This window comes from Tauraco erythrolophus, chromosome 2 (genome assembly GCF_009769465.1).
Source record: "Tauraco erythrolophus isolate bTauEry1 chromosome 2, bTauEry1.pri, whole genome shotgun sequence".
Lineage (NCBI taxonomy): Eukaryota > Metazoa > Chordata > Aves > Musophagiformes > Musophagidae > Tauraco > Tauraco erythrolophus.
In genome coordinates this window covers 112468944-112493500 of record NC_141466.1, presented here as the reverse complement: position 1 = coordinate 112493500, position 24557 = coordinate 112468944, and the positions used below count along the sequence as shown (strand labels likewise).

The 24557-nt window shown below is 42.7% G+C and overlaps 1 protein-coding gene across 1 annotated transcript in view; it reads left to right on the top strand.

Annotated features, from left to right (window-relative positions):
- Positions 1-343: 343 nt before the first annotated feature.
- Positions 344-24557, top strand: part of TP53BP2 (tumor protein p53 binding protein 2) — a 34867-nt gene continuing 10653 nt past the window's right edge. The window contains exons 1-12 of the mRNA XM_086629729.1: positions 344-491; positions 5365-5478; positions 8031-8110; positions 9064-9165; positions 16272-16446; positions 17878-18059; positions 18453-18617; positions 19023-19260; positions 21006-21134; positions 21560-21696; positions 22466-22955; positions 23294-24075. Coding sequence (XP_086485855.1) covers positions 344-491; positions 5365-5478; positions 8031-8110; positions 9064-9165; positions 16272-16446; positions 17878-18059; positions 18453-18617; positions 19023-19260; positions 21006-21134; positions 21560-21696; positions 22466-22955; positions 23294-24075 — 2742 coding nt within the window. The remainder of the gene's footprint in view (positions 492-5364; positions 5479-8030; positions 8111-9063; positions 9166-16271; positions 16447-17877; positions 18060-18452; positions 18618-19022; positions 19261-21005; positions 21135-21559; positions 21697-22465; positions 22956-23293; positions 24076-24557) is intronic.

Sequence of the window (24557 nt, the reverse complement as noted above, 5' to 3'; positions counted from 1 at the left end):
ACTCCTGCTGTGTCAAATGGGTGCAGTATATATGTATAGTAAGGTAGGAGGAGTTCTGATACATCACCTTGAGAGAAGGAAGGAGCAGTAGGTCCAGATTTAAAACCAGACAATCCTCCAGCAATGTAATTTAGTTGAGCAGAGAATAACTTGCAACGTGTCTCACTTGTTTGTACCTTGAAAAGAAATTTGATTTTGTTTCAAAATTCTATATGCACAGTAGTTGATAAGAAATTCTACGGTTGTGTTGAAAATGATGCATTTAATGAGGGTTGTGACTCCAGTGTGCAGTCTGGCTTTGTGTTATAAAGTAACCATGTGCTGTTGCCTTTGTCTTTTCCAGATGTTTCTGACAGTGTACCTCAGTAACAATGAGCAGCACTTCACTGAGGTGCCAATCACGCCCGAAACAACCTGCAGAGATGTGGTGGAGCTGTGCAAGGAGCCTGGTGAGAGCGAGTGCCACCTGGCTGAAGTGTGGTGTGGCTCAGGTAGGTGAGGCTTGCAGTTTGTGAATTAGTGGCCGTTCACTGATTCTAATAAGGTAGTGCACAGAGACCTGACAGCCGTGGTCCTGTCCCAGAGGGCTTCTGCTTTACAGTTTTGCTAATCTCTTCATCAGATCTGCTGTGTGATAATGCATCTACAGAAAGGCTCACGTGTGGAAAAATGAGTTAAAAGCTAAAGAAGGGGAATCAAGCATGCAGGTGTTCTTGTGTATATGCAGCCCTCTTCTGACTCAAATGAGTCTTCAAATGGTGTGGGGGAGTTGTTTTCTCTTCCTTCTTCTCCCCATAGTGGGATCCCAGTGGCCTGTGTGGGGTTTCTGAAGTAATAAGTATCAGTAGTTTTGTGACCCGGTCAGAATAATTTCTTCAACCTCATAGCTGTTTTCACTTGCAGTGGCAAAGGAAAACTTCCTTCTTCTGATGACATCTTTGTTATTCCTGATCATGTTAATTGAGTTTGGAAGGGAAGGAGTGTTACCAGAAGTAGTAGGAGTTACCTGATGTGACCTTCTCTAAAGGAGCTGTGAGATGGTTGGGAGGGAGGACGTAGAAACTACTTTTGACTGTGTCCTATCCTTTTAAGCTTGTGTAAGAGGGTTTCAGGTATGTGATTGTGTGGTGTGGGTTTTTTTTTTCCATTCCGTGTTCTTGCTGAATTTCTCTTGGATGTTTGAATTTCCCTGGCTTGCAGTGCTCCTTTGAAACTAGAGAACATGTTAACAAGCAAATCATAAGTATGACTAACATTTCATGGCTTTAATGGGAAAGGACTCTTGACTATCTCCTCTCTCCATGATACTCATTAGATACTGGTAGCCATCCAAAGGTGTAAAATAGATGAATTTCCGGATTTCAAGTAATGAAAAATAAGGATATTAGATGTACTTTTTTGAGATGCTTCAACAAAATTATAAAAGAATCAGATCATAAGGGCTTATGTTCCTGTCTTTCTCTGCTCTTGGCTCAGGCTCACACCTGTTCAAAGAAGTCTTCATGAGCTGGATGTTTAATAGCACGAGATACCTGAGTTGTCTCTTGATTTTTAGCCTCTTCTAACAGAGATGTAATGTTTCTGATATTTCTGAGTTTAAAAAATGCAACAGAAACTTTTTCTTCCTCTTGGGAAAGAAAGCATCTTTTCTTTATAAATAATAGTAACATAAAATCATAAATCCAGCATGGAAAGAGGTCTTTCAGGAAAGAAGTGTTTTGTTTTTTTAATTGTACATCTTTGTCCAACTGTAATCAACACAATACCAAAGTCTACAGTGAAAGACAAATAAAATAAAGGTTTAGATAAAATCACTGAATTTATAGTTAACAGGGCATGAGGCCAAGGCTAAAGACCACAGGTTGTGGTGAGGGACAGGGTTCTTCTGTCGTCACCAAAGCTGGAGCCCTGCTAGAGTGGGTAACTCAACTGGCTGTGTTTCCTGAACCTGGATTCTTGATTGGCTTTTGAGATGTTGATGTAGAGTATGCTAGAAAGGGCAGCAAGATTGTCCTGGAATCAAGGGAGACCACCTATGCTGAGAGGCAAGTGAAGTCTGCCAGTACTTAGTGTCCAAATGGTCTTGTTAAGCTGAAAAGTGAACTTCTTGGTGAGTGGGGCCATAGAATGCATGGAGGTTTATCTCTAAAATCAAGTTATCAGCTGATGTGGTACTTGAGGAGATGTAAGGAAATAATCTGGACATGGAAACACCAAGTGAAGCAGAGAATCTTTTCTGAGATTAATCAGTGCAAAGATGTCATGATATACCATGAGAACAGATATCTAAATGTTACTTGCACAGCTATTGTCGTAAGACAAAAAAAGTATTGTCTATTTATACAGTGAAAACCTTGACAATTGTGTTAGAAACCAAATTATTCTTGTTCCTTTCACTGATCCTGTCATATTTACTGATTATTTACTTCTGTATACAAACACTGGTATGTCTAAAACTGTATACAGTTTCAAATTGTACTTGGTAACAAAAAATGTGGTAGTCTCAAATCATGTAACATTAAAAGACTTGAGTACTGGATGAAGCATGTGCGTATTGTTTCAGATAAAATATAGCCTTTCTGAAGCGTCTGTATAACATCCAGTGGTAACCATTTGCAAGGTATGTTTTCATGTATATCTTGGGTTTTTTTTTTTTTTGAGGGGAGGGAGAGAAATACTTTTAGCTTTCATCTGATCTCATTTTAGATGTCAGCAAAGTTCACTATCTTGTTTTGCCAAGATATGCCATGACTTCTATTTTGTTTGTGTTTTACACTGAACAAATTTATTTTAAAACAAACATGGTGCATGGCAGCTAACCTTGTGGGATAGAAACAAAAGATTTATGTTGGAAATTGACTTCTCAGACTTCAATTACTGAGATCCTTCTTAAAGAGCTTGTGTCTTTCTCTTTCTGACGCCTGCTCAGGCATTTTAGCTTCTGTTGTCAGACTTTATTAAGTGTACTTTGAAAGATCGCTGCAGAGTGCTTGAGGCACTCTGCTCCCTGAAGGGGGCAAGTTTACTACTCTCGCTGACCTCCCAGTTTTGCCTGAAATTTAATGAGTATCTGAGCAAACTTTCTCGATCCTCCCATTATTGCCAGAATTCTGTTAGGCAACTCCCTCGGCCACAGTGGAAAGCAGTCTAAAGGTATGTATGTGTATAAAGATTTATTTTTTTTTAATGAGAAGGGGAATTGAAAAAAATAAAGTCTGATTGTTTGTCCTATCTTCTTGAGCTTTCCAAATCTAGTTTTGTTTGGTATTTGAAAATCTCTTTGACCTTCCTTTGAAGTCACTGAGTGGTATTGACAGAAGCCTTGTGTAAAGGGCATCTCCCTTGATTATAGAGTTTCAATTGAAGTATTGCTGAGCTGCTGGAAATCTGTCTCATAAGCCTGCTGTACATTCTTTAAGATGGAAATATGACAGTGGTACTGTTGTTTTTGCCTTTTTTTTCCTCTTGAATTAAGGTTTAGCAGATGAAGAGCTTTTTTAGATGTCTAGACAAGTAACCGCCAAGAGACTGCTTTTTCTGTAACAGTGACCTACTTGCTTATTCTGTAAAGCTAATCTCTTTTGACAGTGACTCCAGAAATTTTCCTTCCTAGATTGCTTGAGCGCAGCTGCAGCATTTACATTTAAAGAAACACTTTTATGTTGAAAAGAGCTTTTCACAGGCTGAAAACATATGTTAGTAGCTCCTCTTCTTCTGAAACTGACAACATTTGTACTTAACACCCAACAATTTTTTCCCCTGAAATGATTATTCCATATTAAGATAGTGACTTAGAATTAGTCTCTGTTGAATATGAACGAACTACACTCTGGTTGTGTGTGGTTTTTTTCTTTTTTTCCCTCCCCTTGCTTAAATAATGAAAGGAAACATCCAACAAAAGCAACGTCAGGAAAAATGAAACTGGTGCAAAAGTGGTGGTATTTAATTTCAGTCTTTGTCTGCTTGTCTTATTTCTTGGGCTAGGAACAATATCTTCTGTTGGTTTGGCACCCAGCACAAATGGATCCAACCTGATCGTGAGTCTCAGGTGTTGTCATAAGATACTATGATGGTATCCTGACTATGTAAAGTTGACTACTATGATATATTGAGCACCTAGTTGCCATCACCTTTAAAACAGGCATAAAAATGTGTGGTAAAATGTCTACTATAACAATAGAATTTGGTTTTATGTAAAGATTTAGCTACCAATAAGTAATTCTAATTATATGCTGTCTGTGAATGCCCTGCTATGAAGCGTGTAAATTTTGGAAGAACAGTAATACGGAAAGGGAGGAGTACAGGTAAATGAAGGTGGTAGATGTAGACTCCCACTGGATTTTTGTAATATAAAAAAGCAACATGTAAGGCTTAAGAATTAGAGATGTGACTGAATCCCAAACTTGGGAACAAGAGCAGGAAAGGACATTCAGTGGAACTTATGCATGTAATTTTTAAAGAAACTTCATCTTAACTGAAAGAAAATGGCAAGTTCTTATCGGAGTCACTTTTCACTGTCTGAGCTGTGAATCCAAAATAGTTCAGCTTTTCCAGGTTTGTCAGAAGAAGAATTTTCAAAATGTATGTAATCTGAACTTCCATGAAACTTACTAAGAGAATGAGCCAGATCTATGGGTGACAAGAGCTGCAGGAGAATACTTGAAGTGACAGAAGCTGTGATGCCTTGAGGAGGATCGGGCCCATGGGGTACTGCCTAGGAGCCTCTTCAGAGTATTGAATGCTTCTCCCTGAGCTTGAACTCAAGGGCTGCAATCCAGCATTTGATCACTATCCTTAGGAAGCATTAAAAGAGCTTCTCCTCTTCTCCGACAGTTTTGCATCTCTCTTAATTCTCGTTGGAATAGGAAGTAACCGAGTGCCTGTAGGAATTGAGAGAGAGGAGCGTTTAAGGAGGGAGTGGGAATGACTGGGAAATAACTTTGTGTGAGGTACCACAGAAGTGGAGTAAAAGGTTTGCCAGCGTGTTTCCTGTGGTGGTGAGTGGGCAAGATGATTTGCAAATACAAAACTATGGCACTGGTGCTGAAAGCTCTAAATTGCCTGTTGACTTCCCCTTGGGCTGAGATGGAGCCTCAGCTTCTCCCTTCAGGGGCGGACTTTTAAAGGGCTGTATCTGCTTTTTTGGAGGTGTTGGTTTAACTTCAGAAGCAGGGAGTGGTGCAATGCCTCCCTAAGGGAAAGGCAGAAATGCCTTGGGTGAGGGCAAGGGTTAGGTGCACACACTGCACCTGAGTAATAACAGGTGTTCAAGTGAAAGGTGATGGGCAGGTATCTTTGTTTTGTTTTGGTATATACCTGAACAACACAGGGATGTCATAGTCAACTGGATTTTTACCTTTTCAGAACGTCCCATAGCCGATAATGAACGGATGCTGGATATTTTGCAGCGCTTTGGGATGCAGAGAAATGAGGTTCGTTTCTTTCTTCGACATGAACGCTCTCCCAGCCGGGAAGCAGGTAGGTGTTAATCTCAGCTGGTTTGTTTGTCTAAGTTTCATTTTGTTCCTTAAGGTTAAAGAAACGGCTTGTGTATGTTATTTATTCATGTTGGTAGTCAGTATGGTGTTGCAGCCCTTTTTGGTCTAGCCATTATTTTCTCATGAATAGAGAATGCTAGTAACAGAAAATTTGTTCATTTTAGTAAAAGTAATCCTCCCTTGCCAGATCTGAGGGCAACAAATTCAAATTGAAACTCTTGCGGGTTTTCTAGAGCTGGTCATCACCGCAGCATCCAAGGGCATCCTGCGTTAAATATATTAGCCACAGCTAAGTATCTAGAGATCTGTGGTAGTCTCTTCTCTTCTAGTAACCAAGCTGTTGTCCAGTAATGTAATTTATTATTTGAGTCTAGGATGTTTAACCTGGATAATACTTTACCAGGGTGATAAACTTAGCATACTTGGCAAAAGATAGAGTTCTTTGATGTTTCTCCCACATTCTACGCATTCGTGTTAGTTGCAGGAATAGCATTAAATGAACTGCTCAGTCAAGTCCTCTGAGAACGTTAATATCCATGCATTCTAAATCTACATGTGAAACTGTTGTAGGTTAGGCCGCTCCGGCAACTAAACCCTATACAGTCTCTCTCTCACCCTCCCCCACCCCCAGGGATGAGGGAGAGAATCAAAGAGGAAAAAGAAAAGAGACCCGTGGGTTGAGATAAGAACAATTTACTACTACTGCTACATATATATATATACTGCTATATATATACAGATATGTACAAGGATAAACATATACAAACGAGTGATGTACAGTGTAATTGCTCACCACCCCTTGACTGAGGCCCGTCTTGTTCCAAAGCTGCAATCCCAAAACGGATAAAACTCAATACTGCAATCCCAGATGAACGGGAGGCCCCGAGACAGAAAGCGAGAGAGAGAGAAAACACTCTGAGAGCCCGAAAGTGAGAGTCCCGTAAGGGCAAAAATCCCTTCTTTCCAGCTGACCCTCAGTCTTATACTGGGCATGAGGCTGCATGATATGGAATACTAATTGGCCAGTCTGGCCCTCAATCTTAAGTTTAGGTACAAATCGTAAGGAAGAGTCGTGGACCGCTTGTCCTGGCCATGCTCCCCCTTATCGTGTTGTGCTCCTGCACACTGGCAAGAACCCGGCAGGCTGAAAAGTCCTTGAGACCTCAGTGCCAGCTACAAACATCAGTGCACTGTCAACATTCTTCTCAGAGTGAGCCTCTGTGTAAAACCAAAACAGGGAGCTCTTTTGGCTGCTAAAAAGAAGAGCTGACTCTGCCCCAGCTAAAACCAGGACAGAAACTTACAAAGAAAATTACTTCTTGCTTTTCAGGGTTTTTCTGTGCATCTCATATTAACCTCTTCAGTAGAATCCTTAAGACTTTTATCTTTACATCAGTCTAATGGATTCTTCTTCTTCCCCTTTTTCTGTTTTCACCCTTGGTTAATCTTCCTTGGTATTGGAAATACTGAGTCTGTGTTAAGTGGCATTGTACCTGGCATATGTTAAAATGGCTAAATGTATCTTGGTGTTCGAAATGCATAACGAAGACAGAATGAGTACATGAAAAGTTAAAGCTGTGCCATTTCTACCTACTAAGGATCTTGCAGTGCAGTGTTGTCAGGATGTAATTTTTCAAGTCTAAGGTGCTTGTAGTATAAGGCTTATTGGCATTTTATTGGGCACAGCATTGCTAAGCAATATGCTTGAGGAAGAGCGAATGAATAGTTAGGAGTTCTGCAGTTAGTCTTGCGGGAGTATGCTCTTGAAATAGGTATCAAATTGGCAAGAAACTAACAGACATGGCTTCGTCCTGTAGTAAATGTGTCCTACAGGGAAATGAGTGAGCTTGGTATTTGGCATCTGAACACCGTTTGTATGTAATTTGATGGAAACCTTAAAGTAGAATTCCAGTGAAGTAGCATCTTTACTGTCACAATGACTGCCAGGAAGAAGAAAAAAAAATGTGCTTTTAAACTTTATGTGCAAATAATCAGCTGTAGATTAAATGGTGTGTCTTTCATGATAGGTGACTAAGCTTTAACTGTTGTTATTCATGTTCTCTGAGAGACAGTTGACAAAGGCACACCAGAACGTCTAGATGCTGGATTTAAGATGCTGGTCCAAATGCCTCTCTATGAATTAACCAGTTATTGTTGTGGTGTTTGCAGAGGGGAACGCGTTTTTGTTACTATGCATTTGTAATGCAGACTTTCTAGGTCCAACTGCCTGTTGACTGCAGGAGAAATACTGAAATACCATACTGTTGATTAAGTTTTTTTGTTTGTCTAATTTTTAAACTGTCCTATATTTTAAAATAAATGTTGACATCGTACAGCAACCTCTTTGTAAAAATGCCTAGTGTCATTACTTAGGTGTCTCTTAGTGGTAAGCATGTGGGAAGAACAGGTGTTCAGATTCTAAACCAAAATGATTGTACTCTTTCTCCTTTTGTATTGAATACTGTGTCTAAAGGAATAAGAAATATCCTAAAATTACTCACCATCTTTTACTGTTCCTGTATTTCTATCTAGGGACTGGACAAAGGTCTCACGATCCAACCTTAAAAAGAAACGGTGTGAAACTGCCTGGTGATCGAAGAATAGAGAATGGAGTAAGTGCTTAATGCAAGGGCCAATCTAGTGAAAATGGTGGCTTCCCTTCCTTTGAGATATCGGTGCAAATCCTATCTTGGAAACTAAGAGATTGTTTTGGAGACATTGCTGATGACTGCTCTAAAATAGACACGAGGCCTCTAACGATTATCACCCTTGCTTTGAGTTTTTAAGATGTTTCTGAGACCCATTGGCTGCCATATCTGTGTTTGTACAGGTGATCTTAGAGCAGCAAATTCAGCATACTTTTGCTTCTCCCATCAAAAATTCTCTCCTTTCCTTTCATTGATTATTTTCACATTCAGTTTTGTGTCAGAGATCTCTTGGTTCCAGATGTCAAGTTGAGACCAGTTAGTGTTTCAGCATTGAATCCATTGTCTGTTATTTATTCTTGCTCCAGAAGGTATGATTATGGATATAAGATTGAATCTAGATTCAGGAAACACATGAACAGACAACTAATGTAATAATGATGCTGTCTTTGAGGGCAGTGGTATTTTTTCCCCCACTATGTTTAAACTTTCTATTTTCTTCAACTTACGTTCAAGTGCTTTGAATTGCGTCGATACACCTACGACCACAGATCCATCCTGCTGTGTGCTGAGTATTCTGGGCTCAGTCAGTCAAAGCTGATTCACGCTGAGCTTAATTATAAAGGGCTCCGAAACGCCCATTTAAAATGCTACTGGGATTTTGCTAGAAATATAATGTTTCAAGAGATGTCAGCTTATGTGTGTTGCTGGATTGGGCTACGCATGCGTATGAGCTTAGAACTATTTATTCTTTTACCATGGAAATATGCCATTTCTTTCTAATTATTTTGTTGGACGCTCAGTTTTGTTCTTATTTTTTAATAGACCTTTATCATACTTTTCTCCAGTAGCTCTGTTGAGTTGCATGCTAGCTCAATTAAAAGTTCTAGCCTTAGCATGCTTTGTATTTTCTTTGACAGGTCAGTGCTCCAAGGATGGATATGACACTGGCTGAACTTCAGGAAATGGCATCACGCCAGCAGCAACAAATTGAGGCTCAACAGCAAATGCTGGCTAACAAGGTGGGTTTGGAATGAGATTGTTTACAGCCAGGAACAAAGGTAGTAAGAGTCACATGAGGTGGAGGGACGGTTGAGGATTTATTTGGTTGGTTGGTTTTTTTTCCTGCCTCTTAGAAACAGAGGGCTCCTTTTCTTTGTCTGCCTCTTTTTAAATTTGAAAGTCAACCTATGCAAATATTCAGTAGTAAAACATTAAAATAATGCTGGTGATAGAAGTGACCATATAGCTTACTAAAAGGATAGAACGTTGTCGTGGTTTTTGGACTGAGGGTCGAGACAAGAACCGAGAGGGAGAACCCACCAACCATGATCCCGGGCAAAACATGACTCAGGCTTTCTTCTTAAAACAAAAACAATTTATTAACAGTTACTAAACAAAAGACAAAAGGGAACGAAACCGGTTACTTGAGAGGAGAGAAAAAAACAAGGCCAGATCTTAAAACAACACCTCCCCACCCCGTTTCCTTTCGTTCCTGGCTCTGCCTTCCCCCCAGCGGCGCAGGGAGACAGGGAATGGGGGAGTACAGGTCAGTTCATCCATGTTGTTTACTGCCGCTCCTTTCTTAAAGGAGGAGGAGCCTTTACACCATTTTTCCCTTGCTTCGGTGGATCCCCTACTCACGAGGAAAAAAAGTCCCCAAACTTTTCCACTGTAAGTCCTGCCCGCAGGATTGCAATCCTTCCCCATGGATTGTACCAGTTCGGGCTTTACCAGTCTCGGCCTCTTAGGGAGCTGCTGCCACTCGCGTCGGCGTGGGTCGTCCCACGATTCCAGATGCCTCCACGACCTCGTTGTGCATTCCATGCCCATTATTAACAGTACCTTGTCGTGCATCCCCTACTCCACGACCTCTCCTGGGCTCAGGCATCTCTTCCCCGACGTGGGTTTCTCCACGGGCCACGAGTGGGTCTCTGCTCCGCCGAGTACACCCTGGCTGCAGGGGGGCCGCCTGCCATCTCACACCGATTTGCAAGGGAAGCCTCAGCTCCAGCACACCTCCTCCTGCTCCATCCTTAACTGACCTGGTCGTTGTGGTTGTTTTCTCTTAGATCTTAATCTCCTCTAGAGGAGCTCGGCCCGGCGGGCACCCCGGGAGCGAGGCGCTTCCCGAGCCCCCCCCATGCGGCTCCCCTGGCGCCATCTTGAGCACATGGCGCCGGCCCGGGCCCGGGCAGCCGCCCGGCCGGGAGCCGGGAGCGAGGGCAGCGCCCTCCTGCTCTCTCCTCGCTCCTGAGCAAAAAGCCTCTTTCCCGCCCCTTTGTCCCAACTTAAATAGGGCAATTTGCAGAGGCACCAATTTGGCTCAACCTCCCCCGGGGGGGGATGAGACTCAGATCTGGTGGCACAGGGAGCAAACCCCCTCCCCTGCCACCAGAACACCCCCCCACACATCAAACTATCACAAATGTATAACATTAATATATTGTCATTCATCCTGTTGGCTCTGCCAGCTCTATCTGTGCTCTGTGTGGTTACCAGCCATTCACCAGTTTGATCACTGAACAACGTTTTTGTCTCTGGACACAATGCTGTCCTGTAATGATATCTTGCTTTCTCCTGATTGGATTCAATGTGCCTGGTTTCCTGGGGCAGCTGTCTAGGAAAGAAGGCATGTATGTGATAAAAGTAGCTAGGAGAGTGATTTATAAAATGCTTGCCAAACTATAAAAGCTAATGAAAGCACACAGGGTGCTCCTGAATGCACCTGCAGAATGGTGGCATGGATTTCGTATTTGACTTAAGCGATGTTGGTATACGCTGCTCCTGAAAATGTGACGAAAAATGCTGCTTTAGGCAGGGAGTTGTTAAATGCAAGCTCATCCTGAAGAGCGCTTGGCTGTCTGGGTGAATGAGTTCTCGTGCATTTCCGAATGCACTTTACTGGGAAAGGCAGCTGCTCTGGGGCTCTTGTCTCACTACTCTTCCCCTGTCAGAAGCCTTGTCTCCCTCTCCTCTTGAGATCAGCGGGGTGTCCACCCCCCATATGTTTAGCACCTTGTTCAATGCCCTTGGCTTTCAGTAATCTCAGGCAAGGTATCTCAAGGGAGTGCTTCAAACCCTGGCTTTCTAATGGTTCTGCAGCACCTGCAAAGTGGTACTATGGCCTGTCAAAATAGCCAATTGTTATGGTTTGAAGTGGGGGGGGGAGGTCCGGGTGGCACAAGCTGCCCATCAGACCGGACTCCCGTCCCCCTCGGGGCTTGACCCAATCGGCGCCTCTGCGAATTGCCCTATTTACGTCGGACAAAGGAACCGGAAAGGGGTGCCTTTGCCCAGGAGCGAGGAGAGGGGAGAGGGGGGCACGGCCCCCGCTCCCGGCTCCCGGCCGGGCCGGCGGCCTGGCCTGGTCCGGGCCGGGCCCGCTCCATGCCGGTGCCCGCTCCGTCGAGGATGGCGGCGGCGGAGCCACTTGGGGAACTCGGGGAGAGCCCCGCTGCCGGGGCGCCCACCGGGCCGAGTTCACCCAGACAGGACTGAAATCTAAGAGAAACGGCCACACAGCTAAGAGGTCAGTGAAGATGGAACGGAACAACGTGTGCCGCGGCTGAGTCCCCCTTGTGAGCGGCCCCTTCTAACAAACAGTCCTCGGTGGAGCAAGCAGAAAACCCACTCGCAACCAGTGGATGACCCACGTTGGAAAGAGATGCCTAAGCCTGAGACTATTGTGAATCATGGGCACAGGTAGAGACACTTTTACGCATTTTACGCATTTTACGCATTTTACGCATTTTACGCATTTTACGCATTTTACGCATTTTACGCATTTTACGCATTTTACGCATTTTACGCATTTTACGCATTTTACGCATTTACGCATTTAAAGTTTCTATGGAGACGCATTTAAGGTCGGCATGACGACCCACACCGGAGCACATTTAAAGTTTGTTGATGACCCACGCCAGAGTGAGTGGCTACAGCTCCTTAAAAGCCCAGGACTGGTAAAGCCCGCACTTGGGGCAAATCCGATGGGGTAAGGATTTGCCCCCCAGCGGGCAGGATTCACGCCTTCGCCGTGAGTAGGGGATCCGCTGGAGCAAGGGACAACGGTGTAAGGACTCCTTTTCCTTTAAGAGAAGCGGCAGTAACAACTTGGAATGAACTGACCTGCACTCCCCCATTCCCTGCCCCCTGCGCCGCTGGGGGGAGGAGGTAGAGCTGGGAAGAAGAGGCAAAGGTGGGGGGGAGTGGTGTTGGTTTTAAGACCTGGCCTTGTTTTCTCGTTATTCTCTTAAGTAACCGTTTTTGTGTGCTTTTCTCTTTCTAGGTAGCTGTTAATAAATAGTTTTGCATTAAGAAAAAGCCTCTTTTGCCCGGGACCGTGGTTGGTGGGTGCTCCTCTGTTCCTGTCTCGATCCTCAGCTCTTTTATTACATTTTTTTTTTCTCTCCTCTCCATTTTACTGGACTGGGAGAGCTGCGTGGGTTTGGTTGACGGACTCAGCCTAACCCACGACAGTCTTTTTGGCGCCCAACGTGGGGCTGAGGAATTCGAGATAGGGATGGAGACTGGGAAAGGTAACGGGCAAAACATGGACTGCATAGTGGTGAAAAACAGAAGGACCTTGGAAAGCTCAGCTTGTTGTGACTGGTGAAGGTACCAGGGGTGGATTGTTTATGAAAAGCTTGTTCTTGTTCAATATTGTTTGCAAAATCTGTGTTCTTGTTGATGTAACTGAAATTGTGCCTCAATAGGGAATCCGCAGAGGCGAGGGGTGGAATGTTATGGTTTGAAGTGGGGGGGGGGAGGTCCGGGTGGCACAAGCTGCCCATCAGACCGGACTCCCGTCCCCCTCGGGGCTTGACCCAATCGGCGCCTCTGCGAATTGCCCTATTTACGTCGGACAAAGGAACCGGAAAGGGGTGCCTTTGCCCAGGAGCGAGGAGAGGGGAGAGGGGGGCACGGCCCCCGCTCCCGGCTCCCGGCCGGGCCGGCGGCCTGGCCTGGTCCGGGCCGGGCCCGCTCCATGCCGGTGCCCGCTCCGTCGAGGATGGCGGCGGCGGAGCCACTTGGGGAACTCGGGGAGAGCCCCGCTGCCGGGGCGCCCACCGGGCCGAGTTCACCCAGACAGGACTGAAATCTAAGAGAAACGGCCACACAGCTAAGAGGTCAGTGAAGATGGAACGGAACAACGTGTGCCGCGGCTGAGTCCCCCTTGTGAGCGGCCCCTTCTAACAAACAGTCCTCGGTGGAGCAAGCAGAAAACCCACTCGCAACCAGTGGATGACCCACGTTGGAAAGAGATGCCTAAGCCTGAGACTATTGTGAATCATGGGCACAGGTAGAGACACTTTTACGCATTTTACGCATTTTACGCATTTTACGCATTTTACGCATTTTACGCATTTTACGCATTTTACGCATTTTACGCATTTTACGCATTTTACGCATTTTACGCATTTTACGCATTTTACGCATTTTACGCATTTTACGCATTTTACGCATTTTACGCATTTTACGCATTTTACGCATTTTACGCATTTTACGCATTTTACGCATTTTACGCATTTACGCATTTTACGCATTTTACGCATTTTACGCATTTTACGCATTTTACGCATTTTACGCATTTTACGCATTTTACGCATTTTACGCATTTTACGCATTTTACGCATTTTACGCATTTTACGCATTTTACGCATTTTACGCATTTTACGCATTTTACGCATTTTACGCATTTTACGCATTTTACGCATTTTACGCATTTACGCATTTAAAGTTTCTATGGAGACGCATTTAAGGTCGGCATGACGACCCACACCGGAGCACATTTAAAGTTTGTTGATGACCCACGCCAGAGTGAGTGGCTACAGCTCCTTAAAAGCCCAGGACTGGTAAAGCCCGCACTTGGGGCAAATCCGATGGGGTAAGGATTTGCCCCCCAGCGGGCAGGATTCACGCCTTCGCCGTGAGTAGGGGATCCGCTGGAGCAAGGGACAACGGTGTAAGGACTCCTTTTCCTTTAAGAGAAGCGGCAGTAACAACTTGGAATGAACTGACCTGCACTCCCCCATTCCCTGCCCCCTGCGCCGCTGGGGGGAGGAGGTAGAGCTGGGAAGAAGAGGCAAAGGTGGGGGGGAGTGGTGTTGGTTTTAAGACCTGGCCTTGTTTTCTCATTATTCTCTTAAGTAACCGTTTTTGTGTGCTTTTCTCTTTCTAGGTAGCTGTTAATAAATAGTTTTGCATTAAGAAAAAGCCTCTTTTGCCCGGGACCGTGGTTGGTGGGTGCTCCTCTGTTCCTGTCTCGATCCTCAGCTCTTTTATTACATTTTTTTTTTTCTCTCCTCTCCATTTTACTGGACTGGGAGAGCTGCGTGGGTTTGGTTGACGGACTCAGCCTAACCCACGACACCAATAAAGCGTTATTTCTGTTTTATGGTAAGAACAGGTATGAAGAAGGTGCAACTATAAATGTAAGAAATGAGTCAATCAACCACGTGATTAGAGTTTTCACTTGAAGTTTAGCAGCACAATTAACACCTGTTCTGCCCTGATTAGTTTGCCAAGGCAGAATTTTTCCCTCTTCTCAGTTCTAGCTGAGATGTGTTAAATTTAAAAGAGGAGCTTAAACTTAACTCTTGCCTGTTTCACTCACAGGTGATGGTAATAGACCTTGGTCTTATATACAGTGACTGCATTGTTATTTATATGAAACCAGAAATAGGAGCATTATGCATATTTACTGTAAAGGGAGTTGTACAAGACTCAAAATAAGTAAATTTTTTCTTTGAGTCTAGATAGCTACCCATCAGGTAGATGTCTTCTGCCTGTGGTTTGAAGAAGAGTAGCCTTATGGGAGTCCCATGGGGAGAATTTTTCATTTAACATGCCTCTCTGGAACAAACCTGCTTTTTCCAGGCACCTTTTCAAAGAGGGGCTTTCCATTGCCTCTTTCCTGCCTTCTGAAATCAGATGAAATATTAAAAATAGATTCTGAGGGGGAAGAATACACTTTCTTTTTAGACACGAGCTGTAATAGCTATTTTTTGACGTTTTCCTGCGTGGGATTGACTCTAAACTAGTGCATGCACTGTAGGTGCTGCCTGGTTTTCTGTGGAAGGCAAGCTCATTTTTTGCTCTTCCTTTTTTATTCAAAGTGCACAAAAGTCCCTGTTTCTAAATATGACTGGTGATTTTTTTTTTTGAGGAAGTGTTGAGTACTAATGTTAGTAAGCAGTGGTAGTCTTGGCTGTTAGTGGGTGCTTGTGAGAAAGTCTTAGTAGTTCTCCTACCACTGGAACAACCGATCATGTCCAGAACTGAAAGCCATGCGTAATGGCCAGTGATTTAAAGGAAGTCTCTATAGATGATCTAGTTTCTTTTAGCTCTAAACTGTAGACTTCTTTATATAGAAACTGATAGTGTACCATTTTACAGTTATGTTCTTGGAAAGGCAAGAGGATCCTCTCCCCTGAGGTGATGTCTGTTGTATGAAGGGGTGTCAAGTCACTGTGAAGGTTTTCCTGTGTCGTGAATTATCCTGTGTTGTGATGGTTATCAGGAAACAGTAAATTTTCAGAGCTTTGATGAGCAGTGGTCCCCCATCTCAAGGAGATTCTTACAGAACAAGTGAAAGTACAGTGATGAAAATGATCAATAATTTATGGAATACCTTCTGTATAAAGAATGTCTAATATTCTCAGCATGACTTTCAGATGTTTAAACTGTGATATATTATAGAGATCTGTAAAGTACAAGCAGTATGGAGAAGGTAGACAGGAAGTCATCATTAGCTCTTGCAACTCAAGAGCCAAGTAGTGATGAAATGAAGTTTTCAAATGTCATGGAACATGTGTGCTAAAGTTCTTCTTAGGCTTCAAGGGCTTTTGGGCAGTTTAATGGAAGAAAAATTTGCCAAGGGCTTAGACGTGGATATCACCTCTGTTTCAGTAAGTTCTTATACTAAGAATGGTTGTACATGGAGGACAGAATTGGTACATGTTTGCTTAGTTCTCTTGGACTTCTCATGGCGCTCTGGGAAGCCAGGATACTGGGCTAAAACTGATCTGAGCTGCTGTTTAAAAAGTTTTGAGACTGTTTCTGTCAATACTTTACCTTAAGTTAATTAAAAAAAAGAAAAATCAAAAATTCTTTATCTTGGCTGCAGGAACAACGTCTGAAATTCCTGAAACAGCAAGATCAGCGACAGCAGCAGCAAGCTGCTGAACAGGAAAAATTGAAGCGATTAAAGGAAATTGCTGAGAATCAGGAAGCCAAACTTAAGAAAGTGAGAGCACTGAAAGGCCATGTGGAGCAAAAAAGACTCAGCAATGGGAAATTAGGTGAGTTGCTGCTTGGGGAAAGTAGCTTGTGATTTTTCATCAAGCATGGCTCTTGGAACTCTAAATTTTCTGGTGATTTCAGTGATTCAGAGGGGTATTTATAGCATTCTAGGAAATGTTAATCTTAGCAATTTCACATCTTGTATTTACGAAGAAAACTCCTGAATGACCTAGAACAAAATAGATTTTCTTACTGTATTTTAAAATATCCCGTAAGGGCAACCTGTGTTTTGAGCCTAGCATGTCTGCTCTTTAATTATAGTGTAGGTTTTTCCTTAATTTGTGTACCACAGTAACTTTTTCCATCCTTGATGTTAATACCTCACACATTTCAAGTGTTATTTTGTTGGCCTATAACAAAGCTTGGCCTGATACCCATGTTGCCTCTTATGCAAGAGGTAGCTTAATGGCCAAAGTGGCTGAGTATTTTCTTTTTAATTACGGAAATCTGACTAGTGTCTGCCTTGCTACAGTACTAGTTGAGTGCTTGCAGTTCAGCATGTTGATGCAATGTTAAATATTTATTTCAGGCTTCATATCAACACACATTCTTCTGCCTACCTTTTCATCCTCCCTCTTATTGTATAAAACTGGTCATGTCCAGCTGGACTCAAATGAAAATATATTGGTTTTCTTAAGGTTAGAGATAAATATATTGTTTTATTAGGAAGCATTGTGCTTTACAGATAAAGCAAAAGTGTTTTTCTGTGGGGAGAACACGTTTTCTGTTTGGGTTCTGTTGCACAAAATAAACAGCAGTTTAAAGGAATGGAAGGATGGTAGAGTAATACAAGATCTTGAAGCACGTATATCTGTTTCCCTGCACTCTCCCCAGCAGGTCTGGTCTTGATACTTGCTTGAACTCTTACTGTTTCCTTAAACTTTGTTCTATAACGCGACAGTTTTGGCAGTTGGAGCAGCTGATGACAACTGTTTGTAATAGACCCTAGAGAGCCCTGAGTGTTTGTTTAATATAGCATAATATAACAGCTCGAGTGTTTTGTCATTGAGTTCCTATGACCTCAATTTGGAGTTTTAAATATCATAAATATGCCTTGTGGTTGAGTGAGTGTCTTCCTGCTGAATTCAGCATTAAGTGAATTTAGGTTTCTACAGATAAAATTCAGCCTGGCAACGTGGTTTTGTTTATTTCCATACTTCAGAAAGTAAGAAAATGTTCCTTTTTCCCTCTCCATCGGTGCTCTAATCAGACCGAATTTACGTAATCTTGCTAGTACGTTTGCTTTTGCAAGTGCTTGGAGGAAGAGCTGGTTTGACAGGGACCGTGAGCTTGCGACAAGCGTCCGCAGCCTGTGTGCAGCCCTGCTCCGAGGGCCGGCAGGGCACTCTGTCCCCTTAATGGCCGCCTTGGAAGCAGCCCACGCTCGGCTGTTTCTCAAGGCAGCTATTGTGCTCTCTCGTCCTCTCCAGTGGAGGAGATTGAACAGATGAACAGCCTGTTCCAGCAAAAGCAGCGCGAGCTGGTGCTGGCGGTGTCAAAGGTAGAGGAACTCACCAGGCAACTGGAGATGCTGAAGAACGGCCGAATTGATGGTTACCACGACAACCAGTCGGCTGTAGCTGAGCTCGACCGCCTGTACAAGGAGCTGCAGGTAATGCAAAGCCGGCTTGTGAACCACAACTTCAAGGGCTAAAAGTTGGTTGGATTATTTTTTTGCCTCGTCAGAGAGAAATCCCATTGCTCCTGTTCCTGACAGTGGTGTGGCTGCCTGCATGCCGAGGACGGAGGGTGGTTAGTTGTACTGGGTTCAAGGTAAACAGGGGAAGGAGCACGCAGTCTATATACCTTTCCTTTCTGTAAAAGCTGGAGACTAACCCACGCTTTCTCTGGAGAAAATAATCCTGAGTTTGCTAGCATGACTTGACTTTTTAGAAGGCTTTTCTCTTCGTAACTGTTTCCTGTCCCCCATCCTGAAAGTTAATTTGTTTTGAATTTTTGTTCTTTTCCCCTCCTCCCCCCCCGCCGGCTTTGTGGATTTATTCAGTTGAGGAACAAACTGAACCAGGAGCAGAATGCCAAGCTGCAGCAACAGAGGGAGTGTTTGAACAAGCGCAACTCGGAGGTGGCAGTCATGGATAAGCGTGTTAATGAGCTGCGAGAGCGCTTGTGGAAGAAAAAGGCAGCTCTGCAACAGAAAGAGAATGTGCCAGTAAGTGTGGGATACCTCATAACAAAAAAAATTTAATTTCGTTTGTGGCCTGTACAGTCTGAAGTAAAAACTTGCTTGTGAGGAAAGCTGTTCAGATGGTAGACTTGTTTTTATCCATATGTCATGGAAGTCTTGTATTATTAAAGTAATTTCATGGTACATTGGTGTTAACCTACTTTTTATGGACAAGAACTCTTCTTATGCTGCTGTGGATTTTTTTTAAGATAGTTTTTTTTTTTGCAATTACTACGCCATGTCTACATCTCAAAGGTTTTTTAAAAAATAATTTTTAATATTTGAGTATCACTTTCTATTTGTTCTTTATCCTTTTTGACTTCTATTTCAAACGGTGATGGATGGATACTGCAGCGTAACATTATTTGCATTTTCTTTTTATCCCTAAAGGTTTCTTCAGATGGGAATTTGCCCCAGCCAGTGGCTTCTGCTCCAAGTCGAGTGGCAGCAGTAGGTCCTTATATCCAGTCCTCTACTATGCCACGTATTGCTTCCAGACCTGAACTTTTGGTGAAACCAGCATTTTCAGATGGGACACAAGCTTTGCAGGTACCTGATGGTCCACTAAAAACACAAACTCTGCCCAACATGAGAGCCGGGAGCAGTTCACAAGCTAAAACTCCTGCAGGTAATAGCTTATGGTTAATATTTCTTCTCCTGAAATGTTTTGTTTTCTGATCTACTAGCTCATCTGTGGTTTGTTTTTTTTTTTTTTTTAAAGCAAAGTATTTGAGATGTCAGTCTTACCACTTGCAATTTTCCTTGAATATATTTATAAGCAGTGAGGTTATACGATTTGATGTGTTATGAATCAGGTAATCATCTTAGTGAGCAATTTGAGCATAGAATGTGGGAGGATTTTTCTGTAAACTATTTATTTATTTATTTAAAACTATGCCTGAAAACTATACAAGAGTGTGTGAGTTTCTATGGGCAATTTTAGGGCATACATGGTAACAACCCGGTGCCTGGATTTAAAAACTGGCAAAGTCAAGTTTTCTGATCATGCATTTTGGAAATGACACATGTAAAGAATTAACCAACACTACAAGAAACATTATAAAGGAGGCAGTTGATGGTAGCACAGAAATTGATATAAACTTGCTGACATGTTGATGACATAGGAATATGGAGAGACGTAAATTCAACACTTGACATGGGGCTTGGCCTCTCCTGATTGGAGTGTTAATGGAGATTTGCCTGGCTTCTCTGTGGCTTTCTCCTACAAAATAAGAGTACAGCTCTCTAAGAGTAGAAGTCTGGAGAAACTGGAGAGTTGTAAATACGTCTTCTGTGCTTCCGTGGGAGGAGAAGACTGACTTTTCAGCTGGGAGAAGAGAGAGAAACTCTGATCTTCCCAAAAGAAAAAAAATGGAGGCTGAGCTTGTAAAATAGCTGTTTATTTTTTTAATCTTCCTCCCATCTCCAGTTCTGGCAGATATTATTAAAGTAGCCATGACATGACACAAAACCAGTCCAAGTGTCTCTCGCTGTACTGGAAAACGGGGAACTCTTGCGCTTCTGTTTCAACTGTTTGCAGATCCAAAAACTTGGATTTTTAGCTCTAGTCCATACAAAATTTGAATTTTTGCTATAGGAATGTGTGGTGGTGTGCGATTTGAACTAAAACGTTACTCCTTATTTTTAGCATTTGGGCAAACGACTGCTTTCCTAGAGAGGTAGTATCCAATACTTTGTCAGAATGAAACTTTTCTCCTGCTGCTTATCACTACTATTTACATTTAATATCACTTATTGTACTAGATAATTTAAAATTCAGTAGACAACATTTGGTGAAATATTTAAACTAATAGCAATTGGCAAGCATTTTCTTAGTTATTTTTGATGTAGAATGGATGTCAACTCAAGTGAATGTAAAGATCAGCTTTAATGCAGTGCCCATATGCACATGGAACGTACAGATGATTTTTCTACTGTTTTGGATATCACTGGCAGGATCTACTCATGCTTTACATCATAATCATGTTTTTCTTTGCACAATATATCTTTCTCATCCCTTCTTTACCATCCTGTTGCGTTTAACTTACTGTAAATATCCAAGGAAAGTTTCTTACTAACTGGAAAGAAGGTAGTTTATAGAGAAGTTTCTTATCTGAATGCTCTAAGTGCAGACACATGCTAGGACAAATAGTTTTGCTGCTGCTTTGATAATTGTTTCCGAGCTTGGTTTTGCATTCTCTTTTTAAAACAAACAAATGAGCGAAAATCTGAAGTGATAGGATTTATAGCAGTTAACCTATATATGGTACTTGTACACTGTCTAGACCTGACTCTTAGAAAAAAACTATCAGTAATAAATAAGTCAATAAAATTGTTATTTTAGCATCATCTGTTCCACTTGTTCACTCCTAGGTTCTGTAGTCTCCAGTGCAAAACCTTCCCCATCTGCCACTGACTGGAGTAGTTCAAATGCAGACGATCATATTAGCCAAGGATCAGCCTTGACTTCAGGAAAAGGAGTTGTGACTAGTGAAGGACAAGGTATGTTTCTATGTGCTTGGCTAATCTTAAAATATGGACAATCTAGTTAATCGTATCTGTCTGTTTTAAGTGCTTCAGTAAATATGTAGAATTAATTTGAGAGCACAAAAAAAAATTTCCATATAAGCTTTAGTATGGTGTTGCAGGGATATTTTGTGTTGTGTTGTGGGTTTTTTTGTTTGTTTGTTTTTTCTGAAAACCCAACTAGTTTCAGGTGGTGAAATAGATACTAGTGCCTTCTTACATACTCCTGTTCAATTTGCAAGATACAGCATTTGGTAGACCCTTGGATCCTTAGCACAGGGGTAGGATGGACAGAGAAAGCATCCCTTGCGTACAATGTCTTGAATATTGCACAGAACAGGACTCTTATTCCTACAATTGTGTTGTCCCTTTCAAAAGTCTTCCTCTTTCTCTAACAACAGCTGAAGGAGAAGCTTTATTACGAGACAAAGAGAAAAAAGTGCGTCCGTTCTCGATGTTTGATTCTGTGGACCAGTCTGCTGGGCTTGGCACGCTGAGAAAGAACCAGAGCAGTGAAGATCTTCTGCGAGAAGCACAGGTATGCAGGAAACTCGAACTACTGCATTCCATCTGACAGGGATTGCTACACAGCTTTTCAAATATTGCTGTCAGGAAGCTCTTTGAAAAATACCTAGGTCTTCTTTTAAGACTGCTTTTAAGAAGAAAGCCTTTTAGGGTTTTCATGATCGTTGGTAAATCAAAATCGTTCTCTGCAGCCACTGTGAAAATCTGCATTTTGACTGAGTACATAAAAATGACTGTGTTACTTGTAGTAGTGTGTATGCATATAATTCTTTTTTCCCAAAGATTATATGCACAGAGGCATTTGCGTGAGGTTTTTAAAATTATTTACACACTTGTTTCACTGTAGCAGTATCCTTCAGGTGTTTGATTGCAGCAAGACCTCCAAACTAAATCTTGGCACAAGGGCATGATTTGATCAGGTAGGGGTGAAGTTACATAGCAGAACTGGGAATGACAAGTGCTCTGTTGGAAAACAAGCTTCTTGCCTACAGATGCTACTAAGTGCCTCTGCTATCTCTAGAATTATTACTGTGCGCTGCCATTGTTTGATGTTTTAAACAGCTGCTGCAGAAAAAAATAGAGAAATGAGTTCAAAGTATTAAACAACTATGATGATAATTTCAAGAAGTCTCTTCATGTTTCCAATGATACTGCAAACAGTGTTGCAGCAACTGTAGAAATGGTAGATGCTGTGTCATTCTTTGAGGCTCTTTGGTTCTTCACAGCAGCGCTCCTAATAAGCATTTTGCTGTTTAAGATTAAACTTTTTTTTTGTCTTGCAGACAGCCAATAAAAACATAACAAAGGTACCACCACCTGTCCCCACTAAACCGAAACAGATAAACTTGCCTTACTTTGGTCAAGCCAATCATCTGCAACCTTCTGATACTAAGCTGGATGGAAACCTGCAGAAGCTGCCTTTGGCTATTGTAACTATGGGCAACAAACAAAAAACAGTGGCACAGCAGCCTTCTCATCCTTCTCAGCAGATACAGCAAAGAATTTCTATACCTCCTGCAGGTCCTTCTTCTAGCCAGGATCAAATTCTTCCGTCCTCCAAACAGGAGAGTCCCCCAGCAGCAGCCGTGAGACCTTTTACCCCTCAGCCGTCCAAAGACACCTCACTCCCACCGTTTCGAAAGCCTCAGACTGTGGCTGCAAGTTCAATTTACAGCATGTACACACAACAGCAGACTCCTGGGAAGAACTTCCAGCAGGCAGTGCAGAGTGCTTTGACGAGGGCGCAGACCAGAGGACCGCACTTCCCAAGTGGTAAGCGTGTGACTTTTTTCCATGTTCATAGATGTGCTTTCCACCTGGCCTGTGGTATAAAGTTCTTCCTCAGGGGAATCAAGCAGGTTAGTGCAGCTGTAAGAATCTTAGGTGGATCTTACATGCTGTACATCAGCATTAACAAAAAGTGCAGAACATCTGTCTTGCATTTGCAGGATAACTAATGGTAAACCTGGTTATCAGATTAGTTCTGGTCAGTTGATCATATTATTCTGATTCTTTGCCCTACGTAGGTGAATCAGATTGCACGATCTTTTTAAGTTTGATCAAATATTCACACTTGTTTTTTCCCCACCCCTCTCTGAACTTCTCTGCAGTGTATGGCAAGCCTGTGATGGCAGGAGCTGGCGTACAGAATCAGCTGCCGCAGACAGAGAACGTCTACTCAAACCTCCAAGGCAAGCCAGGCAGTCCAGAGCCTGAGATGGAAACAACAGCCTCTGCTCATGAGAATCACGAAACAGAGCGGATACCCCGTCCCCTTAGCCCGACCAAATTGCTGCCTTTCTTATCCAATCCATATCGCAACCAGAGCGATGCTGATCTGGAAGCACTACGGAAAAAGCTGTCCAATGCACCCAGGCCACTGAAGAAACGCAGTTCCATTACTGAGCCAGAAGGACCTAATGGCCCCAATATTCAGAAGCTATTGTATCAGAGGACCACTCTGGCTGCAATGGAGACTATTTCAGCTCCATCCCATCCCTCCAAACAGACAGCATCTGCTGCCACTCCTGAAAGCCCAGTAGAAATCCCAAATCCCTATCTAAGTGCAGAATCGGAAAAAGAAACAGCTGCTTCTATGCCAGAGCCAGCCATTGCTGAGGAAGCAGAAGACACACCAGCAGATCAGAGCGAAGCTGTTCTTCCCTCTGTAGCTTTGGACACTGTACCTGAGGGAGTATCAGATAGTGATGAACTCACGCAGCCGAAAATGGAAGAACCAAGCGTAGAAGCTTCACTGCCACTGGAAGTATATATGGAAGAATATCCTCCGTACCCACCACCTCCCTATCCATCAGGGGAACCAGAGAGTTTGGGAGAGGACTCATTCAATATGAGGCCTCCTGAAGTTACTGGACAGTTTTCCCTGCCTCCTGTAAGTATTAGTTAGCCTACAGCTTGAGTGTCCTGTCAATAAGTCTTCTCAAGCTTTGCCATAAATCCTGTGCATTGTATTGTAGAGCTTCAGCAGATGTGGGAGACCAATCACACAAATAGGCTAGAAGTCTCTCTATTCTATTTCTGCGATGCTTTTATCTCCAGAGTGAATGACAGTACTGAAAAGTGTCTTTTGTCTCTAGAATTAATGACATGATGAAAAGTTTCAAATGGAATTTGATATGCAAATAGTAAAACTCTTCTGGGTTGTAAAGAATGTCCCTTATAGTTTGGATGTAGTAAGCAGACTTCTATACTTCCTTCTTAAGAGAAATTAAAGTTGGTGGGGTTTGGTTTTTTTTTGAGGCACAGATACAGATTTTACAAGCATTTCCCACTATTGCTGATACGAGATGAAAGCTAAATTATTTTAATTCCGGATTGCATTTGTTTATCTGAAAGTGCCTTACTTGAAAAATC